The sequence below is a fragment of the Macaca mulatta genome, chromosome 19 (assembly GCF_049350105.2).
Source record: "Macaca mulatta isolate MMU2019108-1 chromosome 19, T2T-MMU8v2.0, whole genome shotgun sequence".
Lineage (NCBI taxonomy): Eukaryota > Metazoa > Chordata > Mammalia > Primates > Cercopithecidae > Macaca > Macaca mulatta.
In genome coordinates this window covers 4,280,525-4,297,676 of record NC_133424.1, presented here as the reverse complement: position 1 = coordinate 4,297,676, position 17,152 = coordinate 4,280,525, and the positions used below count along the sequence as shown (strand labels likewise).

The 17,152-nt window shown below is 54.7% G+C and overlaps 2 protein-coding genes across 2 annotated transcripts; both read left to right on the top strand.

Annotated features, from left to right (window-relative positions):
• The first annotated feature begins 6,503 nt into the window (after positions 1 to 6,503).
• On the top strand, positions 6,504 to 7,474 carry SMIM44 (small integral membrane protein 44). The gene is made up of 2 exons (XM_077979178.1): positions 6,504 to 6,946; positions 7,097 to 7,474. The coding sequence occupies exons 1-2, from the start codon at positions 6,643 to 6,645 to the stop codon at positions 7,336 to 7,338; spliced, it is 546 nt and encodes a 181-aa protein (XP_077835304.1). The 5' UTR covers positions 6,504 to 6,642; the 3' UTR covers positions 7,339 to 7,474.
• A 2,720-nt stretch (positions 7,475 to 10,194) lies between these two features.
• SMIM24 (small integral membrane protein 24) lies at positions 10,195 to 15,791 on the top strand. Its single transcript, XM_001117904.5, has 4 exons — positions 10,195 to 10,354; positions 11,546 to 11,657; positions 12,009 to 12,065; positions 15,187 to 15,791. The coding sequence occupies exons 1-4, from the start codon at positions 10,288 to 10,290 to the stop codon at positions 15,338 to 15,340; spliced, it is 390 nt and encodes a 129-aa protein (XP_001117904.2). The 5' UTR covers positions 10,195 to 10,287; the 3' UTR covers positions 15,341 to 15,791.
• Positions 15,792 to 17,152: the final 1,361 nt, after the last annotated feature.

The window sequence follows — 17,152 nt, the reverse complement described above, 5'->3', positions numbered from 1 at the left end:
GCCTTTTTTTTTTTTTTTCCCTCCCCTGGAGATGGAGTCTTGCTCTGTCGCCCAGGCTGGAGTGCATTGGCGCGATCTCAGCTCTCCTCAACCTCTGCCTCCCAGCTGCAAGCAACTCTCCTGCCTCAGCCTCCCAAGTAGCTGGGATTACAGGCATTTGCCACCATGCATGCCCCGCTAATTTTTGTATTCTTAGTAGAGATGAGGTTTCACCATGTTGGCCAGGCTAGTCTTGAACTCTTGACCTTGTGATCTGCCCACCTCAGCCTCCCAAAGTGCTGGAATTACAGGCGTGAGCCACTGCGCTTGGCCCATCTTTTTTTTTTTTTTTTTTTTTTTTTTTTTAATGGAGAGGGTCTCGCTCTGTCTCCTAGGCTGTAGTGCAGTGGTGGATCACTGCAGCTCACTGTAGCCTCGACCTTCTGGGCTCAAACGATCCTCCTATCTTGGCCTCCCAAGCAGTTGGGACCTCAGGTTTGCCCTACTATGCCTAACTAATTTTTGTATTTTTTGTAGAGACGGGGTCTCAATATGTTTTGTTTTGTTCTGTTTTTTTTTTTTTTTTTTTTTAATATATATATTTTTTGAGGCAGAGTTTTGCTGTTTTCCAGGCTGGAGTGCAGAGGCATGATCTCGGCTCACTCACTGCAAGCTCTGCCTCCCGGGTTCACGCCATTCTCCTGCCTCAGCCTCCCAAGTAGCTGGGACCACAGGCGCCGCCACCACGCCCGGCTAATTTTTTGTATTTTTAGTAGAGACGAGATTTCACCGTGTTAGCCACGATGGTCTCGATCTCCTGACCTCATGATCTACCGGCCTCGGCCTCCCAAAGTGCTGGGATTACAGGTGTGAGCCACCACGCCCGGCCTGTTTTGTTCTGTTTTGAGACAGGGTCTCACTCTGTTGCCTAGCCTGGAGTGCGGTGGTACAGTCTCGGCTCATTACACCCTCTGCCTCTCAGGTTTAAGCGATTCTCCTGCCTCAGCCTCCTGAGTAGCTGGGATTACAGGCACATGCCACCACACCTGGCTAATTTTTATATTTTTAGTAGAGACAGGGTTTTACCATGTTGGCCAGGCTGGTCTCGAACTCCTGGCCTCAAATGATCTGTCCTCCTCAGCCTCCCATAAGTGCTGGGATTACAGACATGAGCCACGTGCCTGGCCATCTTGTTTATGTTTTAGAGACAGAGTGTTGCTCTGTTGCCCAGGCTGGAGTGCAGTGGCTTGATCTAAGCTCACTGCAACTTCTGCCTCCCAGGCTCAAGTGATCCTCCCACGTCAGCCTCCTGAGCAGCCAGCATCCATTCTACTGTGGTTCCGTGAGGTTCTCTCTCTTGCCATCTGTCCTCTCTGTCACTTTCTCGTTGACCTCCAACCTCCCTCATCCTCACTCAGCTGATGACCTTGCTTTCGCCTTCGGTGAGAAAATCAAACAGATGTTCCGTGCACCCCCACCAACAGCTGTGCCCACCTGCCTGCCCCCGTGCCGGGCACGCTGCCTCCCCTCCTGCCCGCTAATGCTGGCTGGTGAACTGTTGGTTCTGCTAGCCAAGACTTACTTAAGATCCTTATGGCCGTACAACAAATTCCTCCAAACTTAGCAACTTCAAACAGCTGGACTTGGGTCGAATCGTGTCCCCCCAAAAGACTTGCCAAGGTGGTAACCCCTGGTACCCATAAGTGTGACGTGATTTGGAAATAGAGTCTTTGCAGATGTTCTTAAAGATCTCAGCATGAAATTGTCTTGGATTTAAAGTAGACCCTAAATCCAATGACCAGTGTCCTTATAGAGACAGAGAAGTAGACCTGAGCGCGGTGGCACATGCCTACAGTCCCAGCTACTCTAGAGGCCAAGGCAGGATCTCTTATGCCCAGGAGTTCAAGACCAGCATGGGCACCATAGTGAGACCCCCATCTCCTAAACAACAACAACAACAAAAGACAAGGCCAGAGGCAGTGGCTCACACCTGTAATCCCAGCACTTTGGGAGGCAAAGGCAGGTGGATCACCTGAGGTCAGGAGTTCGAGACCAGCCTGGCCAACATGGTGAAACCCCATCTCTACTAAAAATACAAAAATTAGCTGGGCTTGGTGGTGCACGCCTCTAATCCCAACTACTCAGGAGGCCGAGGCAGGAGAATCACTTGAACCCAAGAGGCAGAGGTTGCAGTGAGCTGAAATTGTGCACCATTGCACTCCAGCCTGGGCAACAAGAGCAATACTCCATCTTAAAAAAAAAAAAAAAGACAAGAAAACCCCCAGAGATAGAGGAAAGAAGACAGATACCTTTCCTGTGGGTCAGGAGTCTGGGAGCAGCTTCTCTGGATGTTTCTGGCTTTGCGTGTTTCATGAGGTTGCAGTCAAGCTTTCGGCCAGGGCTGCCTCATCTGAAGGCTTGACTGGGAGCGAAGGAGCCACTTCCAAGGTAGTGCCTTCCCATGTGACATTGGCTGCCTGAGCTACCTCTTTTGCTCACCAACTCCTGGTCCTTCTCATCAACTCACAGCCGTCACTTCAGCCATTCCCCCTTTCCTCTCCTGCCTCGTTGGTTTCCTCTCTTTACGCATCAGCACAGACCAGCTGTAATTTTTTAAAACAACAAGAAAAAGCTGCACACAGTGGCTCACACCTGTAATCCCAGCGTTTTGTGAGGCTGATCTACCTCACTTGAGTTAGATCACTTGAGGTCAGGAGTTAGAGACCAGCCTGTCCAACATGGTGCAAAAAATACAGACATTACCTGGGCATGGTGGCACACGCTTGTAGTCCCAGCTACCTGGAAGGCTGAGGCATGAGAATTGCTTAAACCTGGGAAGTGGAGTTTGCAATGAGCTGAGATCGCCCCACTGCACTCCAGCCTGGACAACAGAGGGAGACTGAGCCTTAAAACAACAACAACAACAACAACAAAACCCTGGAAAGTAGTCCCAGCTACTTGGGAGGCTGAGGCAGGAGAACTGCTTGAAGCTGGGAGGTGGAGGTTGCAGTGAGCAGAGATCATACCACTGCACTCCAGCCTGGGTGACACCACCAGACTCTGTCTCAAAAGCAAACAAACAAAGCCGGGTGCAGTGGCTCAAGCCTGTAATCCCAGCACTTTTGGAGGCCGAGACGGGCGGATCACGAGGTCAGGAGATCAAGACCATCCTGGCTAACATGGTGAAACCCCGTCTCTACTAAAAAATACAAAAAAACTAGCCGGGTGGGGGGGGGCACCTGTAGTCCCAGCTACTCGGGAGGCTGAGGCAGGAGAATGGCGTAAACCCGGGAGGCGGAGCTTGCAGTGAGCTGAGATCCGGCCACTTTACTCCAGCCTGGGCGGCAGAGCGAGACTCCGTCTCAAAGAAAAAAAGCAAACAAACAAAACTCAAATATAATAAAAAGCCGCCCCCTTTTTTGTAGAGACAAGATCTAGCTCTGTCACCCAGGCTGGAGTACAGTGGCACAATCTTAGCTCACTGCAGCCTCCAACTCCTGGGCTTAAGCAATCTTCCTGCCTCAGCTTCCCAAGTCCCTGGGACTACAGACATGAGCCACTGTGCCTGGCAAGGGTCACACTTTTTTTGTTTTGTTTTGTTTTGTTTTTGAGATGGAGTCTCGCTCTGTCACTCAGGCTGGAGTGCAGTGGCGCGATCTCGGCTCACTGCAACCTCCGCCTCCTGGGTTCAAGCAATTCTCCTGCCTCAGCCTCCTGAGTAGCTGGGATTATAAGCGCGTGCCACCACGCTTGGCTAATTTTTGTATTTTTAGTAGAGATGGGGTTGCATCACGTTGGTCAGGCTGGTCTTGAACTCCTGACCTCATGATCAGCTTTCCTCGGCCTCCCAAAGTGCTGGGATTACAGATGTGAGCCACCGCGCCCGGGAATGCTCACACAGTTCTCCACATCGTTGCATCTCCTCCTCTCAAAACCCCAGGAGACTTTACCCACCCCATTGTAGAGAGAAGCCAGGGAACCCCGGAGAGCCAAGGTCATGCTGTGATGGGCAGAGCTGGGATCTGAACCCAGGTCTTCCTCACCACCACCTTATACTGCCTTGTCCTGGCTCCCTGGCCCCTGGCTGCTTGGAATTCCCTGTGTTTCTCCCCAGGTTTCTCCTCTGCAGTGTTCCTAACTCAGGAAATGGCAACACCATCATTGCAGGCATTTAGTCTAAAAACACAGGTTTGGGCCGGGCGCGGTGGCTCAAGCCTGTAATCCCAGCACTTTGGGAGGCCGAGACGGGCGGATCACTAGGTCAGGAGATCGAGACCATCCTGGCTAACACGGTGAAACCCCGTCTCTACTAAAAAATACAAAAAAAAAAAACTAGCCGGGCGAGGTGGCGGGCGCCTGTAGTCCCAGCTACTCAGGAGGCTGAGACAGGAGAATGGCCCGAACCCGGGAGGCGGAGCTTGCAGTGAGCTGAGATCCGGCCACTGCACTCCAGCCTGGGCGACAGAGCGAGACTCCGTCTCAAAACAAACAAACAAACAAACAAACAAACAAACAAAAAAACCACAGGTTTGGCTAATGAAAAATCTATCCCAAGGCTGGGTGCGGTGGCCCACGCCTATAATCCCAGCACTTTGTGAGGCTGAGGCAGGAGGATCACTGGAGCCCAGGAGTTAAAGGGCAGCCTGGGCAACATAGTGAGACCCTGTTTCTATTTAAAAAAAAAAATACAGAAAATTAGGTAGGTGTGGTGGCACAGACCTGTAGTCCCAGCTACTTGGGAGGCTGAGGTAGGAGGATCGCTTGAGCGTGGGCAGTCAAGGCTGCAGTGAGCCAAGATCCCACCACTGCACTCTAGCCTGGGTGACAGAGCAAGGCCCTATCTCAAAAAAAAAAAAGAAAGGTCCATCTCAAATCTGCCCACTCTCCTTCCACTAGGTCGAGCTCAGTCCCCTCCTGGCTTCCCCTCTGGCCCCCACAGTCTGTTTCCCCCAAATAAACCACCAGGGGGCACCTATGAGCACCTGTGTCAGGACCCGTCCCTCCTCTGCCCACAGCCCTCCATGGCTCTCACCTCCCTCAGGGTCTAGGCCCAAGTCTTCCTCACAGTCTACACAGCCCTGCAGGACCTGCATAACAGCTCCCCATCCTCCCCTCCCCCCCAACTCCTCCAGCTCGCTCTGCTCCAGCCACACTGGCCTCCTCACTGTTCCTCCAACATGCCAGGCACAGTCCTGCCCTATGGCCTTTGCAGGGGCTGTGCCCTCTGCTTGGAACTCTCTTTCCCCTGGTTCTCCCATGGCTGGTTCCCTTTTTCCTCCAGGTCTTTGCTCAAATGTCACCTCCTCAGTGATGCCTCGGCAGCCTTTTTTTTTTTTTTTTTTTTTTTTTTTGAGATAGTCTCACTCTGTCACCCAGGCTGGAGTGCAGTGGTGCAATCACAGCTCACTGCAGCCTTAAACTCCTGGGCTCAAGCAATCCTCCCGCCTCAGCCTCCTAAGTAGCTAGGACTACAGGCACGCACCACGGCTGGCTAGTTTTTAAAGTTTTTGTAGAGATGTGGTCTTGCTATGTTGCCCAGGGTGGTTTTGAACTCCTGGCTCAAGTGATCCTCTTGCCTCAGCCTCCCAAAGTGTTGGGACTACAGGCGTGAGCCACTGCACCCAGCCACACCTCCCTTTCTAACCTAATACGTCATTTACTCTAAGATTACATTTCTTTCTTAGCATCCATTTCCTTCCCTGGAATGTCAGGTTTTGGTCTTTCTTTTTTTATTTTTTCCTTTATTTATTTATCTTTTTTTTTGATACAGAGTTTCGCTGTGTTGCCCAGGCTGGAATGCAGTGGGATGATCTCGGCTCACTGCAACCTCCACCTCCCAGGTTCAAGCTATTCTCCTGCTTCAGCCTCCCGAGCAGCTGGGACTACAGGCTCCCGCCACCACACCCAGCTAGTTTTTGTATTTTTAGTAGAGATGGGGTTTCACCATGTTGGCCGGGCTGGTCTCGACCTCCTGCCTCAAGTGATCCGCCCACCTCAGCCTCCCAAAGTGCTGGGATTACAGGCGTAAACCACCGCGCCCGGCCTAGTCTTTCTTACTCATAGCTGTGTTCCAGCACCTAAGAGAGTGCCCAGCCTTAGTCACTGCTCAATACACATTCGATGAATGAATGAAGAGCGAGGCACAGTGGTGAGGACTTGTAGTTCCTGCTACTAGGGAGACTGAGGCGGGAGGATCTCTTGAGCCCGGGAGGTCGAGGGTGCAGTGAGCTATGATCGGGTCACTGCATTCCAGCACTCAGGGCGACAGAGCAAGACCCTGTCTCAAAAATAATAATAAAAGTAGCCAGGTGTGGTGGCGGTCACCTGTAATCCCAGCTACTCTGGAGGCTGAGGTGGGAGGATCACTTGCACCCGGGAGGCGGAGGTTGCAGCGAGCTGAGATCTCGCCTTTGCACTCTAGCCTGAGCGACAAGAGTGAAATTCTGTCTCGAAAAAAATTAAATAAAATGATAAGAATTAAAAAGATGAATGAATGAAGAGAGTGAGCCGGCCGGGAGGAAATCTGGGCAGGGCATTCCTGGGAGAAAGAAGCGCCGGTGCGGAGGCCCCGAGATGGGGATAGCTGGGCAGAGTGGTAACTGGGGCTGAGCAAGTACGTTGCCGGTGGGCGGAAGTGATTTGCAATGTGATTAACCCAGGCAGATGGTGGCCGCGGGGCAGCCGCCCAATCCTCTTAGCTCAAAGCCCCTTAATACTTCCGCTGCGTGGGTCACCTCTGGGACTCCCCTGTGCCGGGCGGACACCATGCCGGGGCTGGCGGCCGAGGGGGAGGCCGAGGGCTGGAGCCCGTCCCCGCCGCTGTACGAGGAGTACCGGCCGCCGCCCCTGGACACCATCCGCCTGCCCAGGTACGTGCTGTACCTGCTCCTGGCCGCACTGGTGGTGGTGGCCGTCGCCTACGCCATCGTCGGGCACCTCATCAAAGACCTCGCCCACGACCTGGCCGGTGAGCTGCCCCCACCGAAACCTAGCCTGGGCTGCTGCTGGACCACACTGGGTGGGTGGTCAGGGGATCCAAGGGCTTCTCCTAGCTGGGGAGGGGACAGAGGAGGGTGGCCGGGGCCGGGGAGTTGCCTCACGAGCCCCCTTGCTGCAGACTGCGTGTTTGGTCCGAAGCCAGACCAGGAGGCCGCACCCCGGGAGCTGCGCCCCAGCCTGACCGGAGAGGACTTGGAGGGGCTGGACCTGCAGCTGGCCCTGGCCTGGCAGGGCGAGGAGGACGCCGGCGGGGGTGGTGGGGCAGCCCCCTCCGAACCCCCGCCTCTCCCGGAGCCCCGCCGCCCCTCGATTGCCTTCAAGGATCCCCCATCCGGAAGCTCCTTCTGGAAGCTGATGTGAACGTGAATCCTGAATCCGGGTTCTGGACGCTTTGGCGGTCGTGTAGATGGAACTTGTGCGCACTGGAGCCCTTTCTGCAAATCCTGAGCTCCCTGGTCGCAGCGGACGGCTTTCTCCTCCCCAGCCAGCAGGTTCCGGGGGTTGGACGCTGGCTACTTTCACACTCTCAGAGCCTGCTCGGCTCAGCCTCGGCCAAGCTATCAGCAAACTGTGAACTAGAAGCACTAGAGCGATTTAAAACATGGTAATAGTATCGGCCAACCTTACCTAGCGCTTAGCGCGTACCTGCTGCTGGGCAGAGCAGGCTTTTTCTATGCAATATCTCATTTAGTCCTCCAAGGTAGAGCTGATCGCCCCCATTTAACAGATGGGGGAAACCGAGGCACGCAGTGGTGAAATGGCTTCGCCGAGGTCTCAGAGCACAGAGTGCTTCTCTCAGAAAAAGCCCAGGCAACTGACTGACTTTGGAGGGCAGGATCTCCGAGGCGGGTCCCACCCCCACCCCCTCTACTGGGCTCCCCTACCTCCAAAGCTTCTCCAGCCCCCACCTCGGCTGCTGGGTGGGCTTGTCTCTGGGGGGTGGTCCTGACTTCCTAACCAGATGGAGAGCTCCCAGACAGCAGCAAGGCCTCCTTCCCTCTCAAGCCCTGCACAAGATGGGATATACAGTAAGAGGTTAATAGATGCCTGCCTGGCTGTTCAGGCAGACCTGTGGCCGTCCTCGAGCTGGGACGTGTGAGCCCAGTCCTGCTGAGTGGCCTGTCTGCTCAGCGGTCATGCACAGACCTCTGGAAGAGAGGAAGTGGCAGCAACGCAGCAGGCGCTCATAAACACATGTGCGATGATGACGCTGGGCCTTCCTACCACTCGCCTGGGCCATGGCTGCTCCCGTGTCAGCTGGGGTGGGGTCACCCTTCGCCCGGGCAGGGCCTGCTATCTAATCAGCCGAGGGACCAAAGTTGAGGACGGGAGAGCCTGGATCCTGAGTCATCAGCCCTTCGGGGCATCCCCACGTGAGAGCTTCCAGGTTTGCAGGTGGACCACGGGCATGTGGCCTCTGCACACCTTTCCTGTCCCCGTGTGCTCCCACGGCTGCCTGTGGGTCCCCAGGGGCCAAGAACCTGGGCGAGGCAGGATAAGCTGGGGGTGAGGCAGACCCAGCTTCAAATCCCAGGTCAGACCTGCTGTGTGACCTTGACTTTCCTGGGCTCTGCACAATAAGACTGGCACCATTTCGCGGGGTGTTAAGAAAGGAAATGCGATCTGTGAAACTGCCGAGCACGGAACCTTGTGTGTGCTCTGAGAACACAAAAGCCAACTCTCAAATTAATTTTGTTTTTAGAGACAAGGTCTTGTTCTGTTGCCCAGGCTGGAGTGCTGTGGTGCAGTGGTAGCTCGCTGCAGCTTGGAACTCCTGGGCTCAAGCGATCCTCTCAGCTCAGTCTCTTTGAGTAGCTGGGACTACAGGTGCAGGCCACCATGCTCAGCTAAGTTTTATATTTTTTGTTTTAGAGACGGTAGGAGGTTGGTCTGGAACTCCTGGTCTCAAGCGATTCTCCCGCCTTGGCCTCCCAGAGTGCTGGAATTACAGGCGTGAGACACCGTACCTGGCCTTGGTGACTCTTTATTTCTTTTTTTTTTTTTTTTTTTTTTGAGACGGAGTCTAGCTCTGTTGCCCAGACTGGAGTGCAGTGGCGCGATCTCGGCTCACTGCAAGCTCCGCCTCCCGGGTTCACGCCATTCTCCTGCCTCAGCCTCCGGAGTAGCTGGGACTACAGGCGCCCGCCACCACGCCCGGCTAATTTCTTTTTGTATTTTTAGTAGAGACGGGGTTTCACCGTGTTAGCCAGGATGGTCTCGATCTCCTGACCTCGTGATCCTCCCGCCTCGGCCTCCCAAAGTGCTGGGATTACAGGCTTGAGCCACCGCGCCCGGCTGACTCTTTATTTCTTTCTTTTTTTTTTTTTTTTTTTTGAGACGGAGTCTTGCTCTGTCGCCCAGGCTGGAGTGCAGTGGCCGGATCTCAGCTCACTGCAAGCTCCGCCTCCCGGGTTCACGCCATTCTCCTGCCTCAGCCTCCGGAGTAGCTGGGACTACAGGCGCCCGCCACCTCGCCCGGCTAGTTTTTTGTATTTTTTAGTAGAGATGGGGTTTCACCGTGTTAGCCAGGATGGTCTCGATCTCCTGACCTCGTGATCCACCCGTCTCGGCCTCCCAAAGTGCTGGGATTACAGGCGTGAGCCACCACGCCCGGCCGGTGACTCTTTATTTCTTTTGCGACAAGGTCTTCCTCTGTCACCCGAGCTGGAGTGCAGTGGTGTGACCATAACTGGCTGCAGCCACAAACTCCTGGGCTCAAGAGATCCACTTCGGCACACCCTAGTAGCTGGGACTGCAGGCGCCCGCCGCGCCTGGCTGATTTTTCTATTTTTGTAGAGATAGGGCTTCACAAAGTTGCCCAAGCTGGGCTCAAGGATCTGCTCGCCTTGGCCTCTCAATGTGGTGGGATTACAGGCGTGAGGCACCGGGCGGGTGCACCCTTTTAAAGATATTCTAGTTGTATTTGTCAGTTCCCCCTGTGCACAGAGTGGCAGGGGCCTGGGCCGGGACAGGAGGTCGCAGTCATCTCAGTTCCGCCCCTGCAGCAGGGATCGCGAGGGGGCGGCTCTGAGGCTGATGGTCCCCAGGGTAGGGTGCAGGGAGGAGGGACTCCCTCAGTTAATTGTTACACAGGTCCAGAGTCTGGCCTCCCGAAGGGAGAGCGATGGGGCAGGAGCTGGCAGGGGAGGGCAGGATGCCCAACCAGATGGTGCCAGGGGCGGGCCCTGCTCCCAGGTGTCAGGCATCCCCCGCCCCCGGACCGCCTGTGCCTTATCACGGGGAGGTAGGGCCTCGCCCACACCAAACCTGTGGACTGCCGCTGGCTGGCTGCTGGCTCGCTCGACCGTCATGGAGACCCTGGGGGTCCTTCTGGTGCTGGAGTTTCTGCTCCTCTCCCCGGCGGAGGCCCAGCAGAGTAGGTGCAGGGGAGGGGGCGTCGTGGGATGGGGGTGTTGGTCAGGTGATCACCATCTCCCAACTTTCCCTGGCGAGAAAGAGGAGAGGGGGCAGGAAGAAGAGGAAGGGTGGCTTGGGGGCCCTCCTCAAACCCCTCCCGCCCACCCTCCCCCTCGCTGGGCTCTGCCCTCCTTTGTAAGGGCCACCCCACTGCCCACTTGAGCCTCTCCCTTCTCCAGCCCTTCTGAGCACACCTGGCTGAGCCCGGCTTGAGCTTGGCTCCACTCTCAGCTCCTGCCTCTTGCACAAGCCCCTCCCCATCTGAGCCCCCTCCTCCTTTGTAAGCCCCTCCTTCTCACTACTCCGCCTTTATAAACCCCTCCCAGAGGCCCTCCTCTTCTATAAGCCCCTCCCAGAGTCCCTCCTCTTCTATAAGCCCCTCCCCTCTGAGCACCTCCTCCTTTATAAGCCCCTCCCCCTGAGCCTCTGCCTCCTCTCTAAGCCCCTCCCACTCAGCCCCCTAGTTCACGAGCCCCTCCCCATCTGAGCCCCTTCCTCCTTTGTAAGCCCCTCCTTCTCCTCCTCCTTTATGAACCCCTTCCTGAGCCCCTCCTCTGTTGTAAGCCCCTCCCTTGTGAGCTCCGCCTCCTTTTATAAGCCCCTCCCATGAGCTCCTCTGCTGTAAGCCCAACCCCCCCAGACTCTTCTTTATAAGCTCCTCCCAATCTGAGACCCTGTTCTTCACAAGCCCCTCCCCACCTGAGTCTCCTCCTCCTTCAGAAGCCCCTCCTCTGAGCTCCTCCTCCTTTGTAAACCCCACCCCTGAGCCCCTCCTTTGTCATAAGCCCCTCCCCTCTCAGCGCCTCCTTTAGAAGCCCCTCCCCCTGAGCTTCCTCCTGCATTATAAGCCCCGCCCCTTCAGAGCCCTCCTGATTTGTAAACTCAGTCCCCTCCGAGCCCCCCTTCTTTATGAGCCCCTCCCCTCTCTGGGCCCCCAGGCTCCCTCCCACCCTGGTAAGGTACCCTCTCCCTCTCTAAACCCCGCCGACCCCCCTACGCCACCCCGGTCTCTGAAGCTCCGTCCCTTTCCAATACCCGCTCTGTCGGAGCACCCCCAGTGCCCTTCTCTCTCTCTTTGCTAGGGTGGTGGGGGAATGGGGGTCTTCTGCCCTGTCCTTCCTCTGAGTCGAGCCTCCCCAACTTCCTGCAGCCACGGAGCGTCGCCTGAAGCCGTGGCTCGTGGGCCTGGCTGCAGTAGTCGGCTTCCTGTTCATCGTCTATGTGGTCTTGCTGGCCAACCGCCTCTGGTGCTCCAAGGCCAGGTGGGCGCCCGCCCCACCCCGCTGCCCCTACAGCCCTGCCCAAAGCGCTGCCCCCGCCCCCAGCTTCCCAACCCTCTCTGGTCCCCCCATCACCAGCCTCTATGTCCAAAGGTCTCCCATTGCCCTGCTGCTCCTCCAACCCCTACTCTCAGAGCCCAGACCCCGGGCCTGCACCCCCGCCTCTCTCCCCAAGATAACCGGCCCGGCAGCCCAGCCCTTCCTTGCGTCCTGGGGTTCATGAGCCCCGGCTGGGAGGTTGGGACAGAGGCTGAGGCTGTCACACCGCTTCCTTCCCTTTACCTCCCCCTACTCCCCTCCCACCCCCTTCCACCCTTCCCTTTATCTCTGCAGGGCTGAGGACGAGGAGACCACGTTAAGAATGGAGTCCAACCCATACCAGGATGGGAGGTACTATGCCTGCGGGCGGGTGTCAGGGGTCTGTGTGAGCCCCTCCTCGGGGTGGGGGAACAGGTGTGCACTGATGACCTTACTGTCCTGAATCCTTCAAGCACATTACTGCCCTGGGACCTTCACCTTTCCTTTATCTTCTGGCAGCTCCTCCTCCTCTTCCAGTCCCCACTCAGGGGTTTCCGGCCTGGCCACCAGCCTTCCCGACGCTGTCCCCAGCCCCATGTCTCATTCACGTTTATCACCAGCAGAACGGTCTTAGTCATTCACTAAGTTTGAGACATTACATGGTGCCTTCCAGTTGTGTAGGCAACTTAGTTTTGGTCCTGGCTGTGTCCTCATACCCAGCATTGGGCCTGGAACACAGGAAGTGCTTAATAAATACCTGTTGAAGAAGACTGTGGTGTAGGATTGTGTAGGTGTCTGTACAAGGCCTAGGTATGGGTGACCCACCTGGACTCAGTGTCTCCTATGACACTGCCCACAAAGGGCTCAGGGACGCAGACATCCATCATCCATCCACCCATCACCCACTCATCCACCCACTCATCCATTCACCTACTCACCCATTCACCCACTCACCCATTCACCCATCCATCCATCCATCATCTATTCATCAGCCATCTGTTCACTCACCCACCTGCCCACCCACTAATCCATTCACCCACCACTTATCCATCCACTCACCCATCCATCCATCACCTACCCATCCACCCACCCACCATCCATCCACCCATCATCTGTCATTCGTCCGTCCATCCATCCATCCATCCATCACCCATCTATTCACTCACCCACCCCCTCACCCATCCATTCACCAACCCATCCACTCACTCACTCATCCACCCACCCGCTCATCTATTCACACACCCATCCATCTACCCACCCATCTATCCATCACCCATCCATTCACCATCCATCCACCCACCCATCTATTCATCCACCCACCCATCTATTCATCCACCCATCAATCCATCATCCATCCATCCATCCATCCATCCATCACCCATCTGTTCACTCACTCATCCACCCACACAGCCATCCATCCACCCATCCATTTATCCATCCATCCGTCCATCCATCCATCCATCCATCCATCCAGGACTGGGGGTGACCTTCCGCTGGGAGGTGACCAGCCTGGCTGGGAGAGTCTCAGTTGAGTCCAAGACGTGCCTGAGGGAGAGGACCTGAGTGGTGACTTTGTCTAAGACTTGGTTCAGCCCCAGTAAAATCTGATTCCTATTCCCAGGATGTACTGGGGGATCTGGATCCCACCTGTACACCTGAACCTGTAGCTTCCTTTCTGCCTTGTTCATTCCTCCATCCATCCACCCAACCATCCACCGGTACATCCATCTATTGGTTTGCCCATGCAGTCCTCACCCTCCAACCACCCATCCATCAGTCCACCTACCCATTAGCCCATTGATCTGTCCACTCACTGACACACCCACCCACCCACCTATGCATCCACCAAACTATGTAGTCTTCACTCTCCAACTGCCCATCCATCGGTCTACCTATCCATTAGCTCATTGATCTATCCCCCCACGTACAGTATCATTCATCCTCCATCTACCTATCCATTGATATGTCATTCTCTTCTTCCTCCAATTCATCCTCTCATCTACTTACTAATCTGTCCCTCCCTCCATGCAACCATCAATTCACCTAACTGCTTATCTACTCATCCATCCATCCATGTATACATTAGTTCATTGATCTATACATCCATCTATACTCCCATCCACCCATTCTCCATTCTCCATCCCTCCATCATTCTCTTTCCTGTAATGTATCCATCTATCTTCCAATTCATTTATTCAACCTCCATGCAGCAATCCATTCATGTAACTACTTACCTATTCATCCATCCACCCACTCATCCATCCATTCATCCACCAACCCATTCATTCATCCATCCACCCATCCATCATCCATCCATCCACCATCCATCCATCATCCACCCATCATCTGCCCACCCACACACCCACTCATCTATTCACTCACCCACTCAGTCACCCATCTGTTCACCCACCCATTCATTAATTCATCCACCCACTCATCCATCCATTCATCCACCCATTCACCCATCCACCCACACATTTACCCATCCACCCACCCACCCATCCATTCACCCACCATCCATCCATCACCTATCCATCTATCATCCATCCACCCACTCAACTATTCACTCACCCATCCAACCACCCACCCATTCATCTGTCTACTCATCCATTTATCATCCACCTATCCACCCACCCACCCATCCATCCATCCTTCCAACCGCTCACCCAGTTAGCCATCCACCCATTCATCCTCTCATTCATACAACCATCGATCATCCATCCACCCACCCACTATCCACCCACCCATCCACTCATCTACCCATCTATTCCCCAACTTTTTTTTTTTTTTTTGAGACGGAGTCTCGCTCTGTCGCCCAGGTTGGAGTGCAGTGGCCGGATCTCGGCTCACTGCAAGCTCCGCCTCCTGGGTTCAGGCCATTCTCCTGCCTCAGCCTCCCGAGTAGCTGGGACTACAGGCGCCCGCCACCTCGCCCAGCTAGTTTTTTTTTTTGTATTTTTTAGTAGAGAAGGGGTTTCACCGGGCTAGCCAGGATGGTCTCGATCTCCTGACCTCGTGATCTGCCCGTCTCGGCCTCCCAAAGTGCTGGGATTACAGGCTTGAGCCACCGCGCCCGGCCCTATTCCCCAACTTCTTTACCCTCCTACCTATCTATCCATCCATTCATGGAGAAATTGAGTCTTAGTTGCAATGATGAATATGCAGTGTGAACCTCCATATCATCTGCCCAGCCATTTCCCCCAGCCTCAAAAGCAGCCTCTTTCCCCAGGGGTAAACTGAGTCCCAAGAGGCAACTGGGGCCCTTTGGCTTATGTCCATCCATCCATCCCTCCCTCCTTCCATGGAGCAATTGAGTCGTAGGTGCTGTCTTTGTGAAATGGAAATCGTGAGGCTGCGTAGTTAGGGTTATTTTGAAGATTCACTGAGATACCACTTGTAAAACACTCATCACATGGGCTGGTTCCAGTGAGTGACTATTAAATAGGAGTGTCCCTGTTTCTTATTATGGTTTGGGGCCTTTGTATCCCTACAGTGAAGACAAGAGAGAGAAGAAAGCGGCCAAGGAGAAAGAAGAGAAGAGGAAGAAGGAGAAAAAGGCAGGGAAGGAAGGAGAGAGCAACTTGGGACTGGAGCTGGAGGAAGAAGAGCCCAGATACCAAGAGAGACCAAAGAACACAGCCATGTGAAGATTCCCGGCTACCTCTTCCAGGCAGTCCCCCAGAGATACCTCTTCTGTCCCCTACAAGCAATGCCCTGGATTTGAATCCAGTGAAATGACTCCATCTGGGATTCAGAATACAGGGTTCTCAAGCGAAGAAGGCTTGGAACCCACCCCACCTCCCTCAGTGGGGGCTCTCTGGGCAAACATGGTTTTCATGCACCCCTCTTCCTGACCTTGGTCCCTGCCTGGTGATTCTTCTCATACTTGAAGAGCATCCCTGGTTGAGGAGACACCCACAATCCTCCACAATCTCATGGCTCCACCTGCTTCTACCCACTGCCTGATTTCTTTTCTTTCTGCCTGATGTCTACTGGCCAGAACTTCCCCTCTCCCACGCACCCACTCCCAGCTGAGGATTGCTTCCCGATGGCCTGCATTAAAGCATTCATAAGAGCCCTTTGGAAGGGCTCCTGTCATCTCTTGGGACTCAGTTTACCTCTGGGGAAGGAGGCTGCTTTTGGGGCTGGGGATGATGGCTGGGCGGATGACAAGGAGGCTCAGGCTGCACAGGTGCCCAGATGCCCTGGGCAGATTAAACACTCCCCCGGCAATCTGGCTTTTTGCTGTTCTGAGCCCCGGACTTTGAGCCCTGAGCGCCGTCTCCACGGAAATCTTTGCTCCTTCCCCCCCTCCACCACGTTTTGGGGCACGTGACTTTGTTCCTGGGAGCTGTATCTTGGAGGGTGGGGGTGCCCCAGGGCTCTGCAATATCTTGGAAAGGGACTAGTACTTCCTTTTCCCAGTTTCTATTCTCCTGCTTCCCCTCACCTTCTCCAGGCCCTGAACCTTGCCCCGAACAATGACCATTTCTCGTTTTTTTTTTTTTGAGATGGAGTGATCTGTCACCCAGGCTCTGTCGCCCAGGCTGGAGTACAATGGTGTGATCTCGGCTTACTGCAACCTCCGCCTCCCAGGTTCAAGCAATTCTCCAGCCTCAGTCTGGCCACAGTGACCATTTCTTAACGAGGACCTTTTTCTTTTCCTTTCTTTCTTTCTTTTTTTTTTTTTTTTGAGACGGAGTCTCGCTCTGTCGCCCAGGCTGGAGTGCAGTGGCGCAATCTCGGCTCACTGCAAGCTCCGCCTCTCGGGTTTACGCCATTCTCCTGCCTCAGCCTCCTGAGTAGCTGGGACTACAGGCGCCCGCCACCTCGCCCGGCTAGTTTTTTGTGTTTTTAGTAGAGACGGGGTTTCACCGTGTTAGCCAGGATGGTTTCGATCTCTTGACCTCGTGATCCACCCGCCTCAGCCTCCCAAAGTGCTGGGATTACAGGGGCCCACCACCACTCCCGGCTATTTTTTGCGTATATTTTAGCAGAGATGGAGTTTCACCGTGTTAGCCAGGATGGTGGTTATTATTTTTTGAGACAAGGTCTCACTCTGTTTCCCAGGCTGGAGTGCAGGGGTCAGGAATTCTCCGCTAGGGGGCATTTGCAAATTAAAAAAAAATAATAAAATATTTTGTAGAGACAGGGTCTTGCTCTCTTGTCTAGGCTGGAGTGCAGTGGTTCCATCATAGCTCATTGCAGCCTTGACCTCCCGGGCTCAAGCAATCCTGCTGCCTCAGCCTCCTGAGTAGCTGGGACTGCAGGCGCGCATCACTACACTCAGCTAACTTTTTTTTTTTTTTTTGAGGCGGGGTCTCCCTCTGTTGCCCAGGCTGGAATGCAGTGGCACGATCTTGGCTCACAGCAACCTCCAACTCCCAGGTTCAAGCAATTGTCATGCCTCAGCCTCCTGAGTAGCTGGGATTACAGGCACCCACCACCATACCCGACTA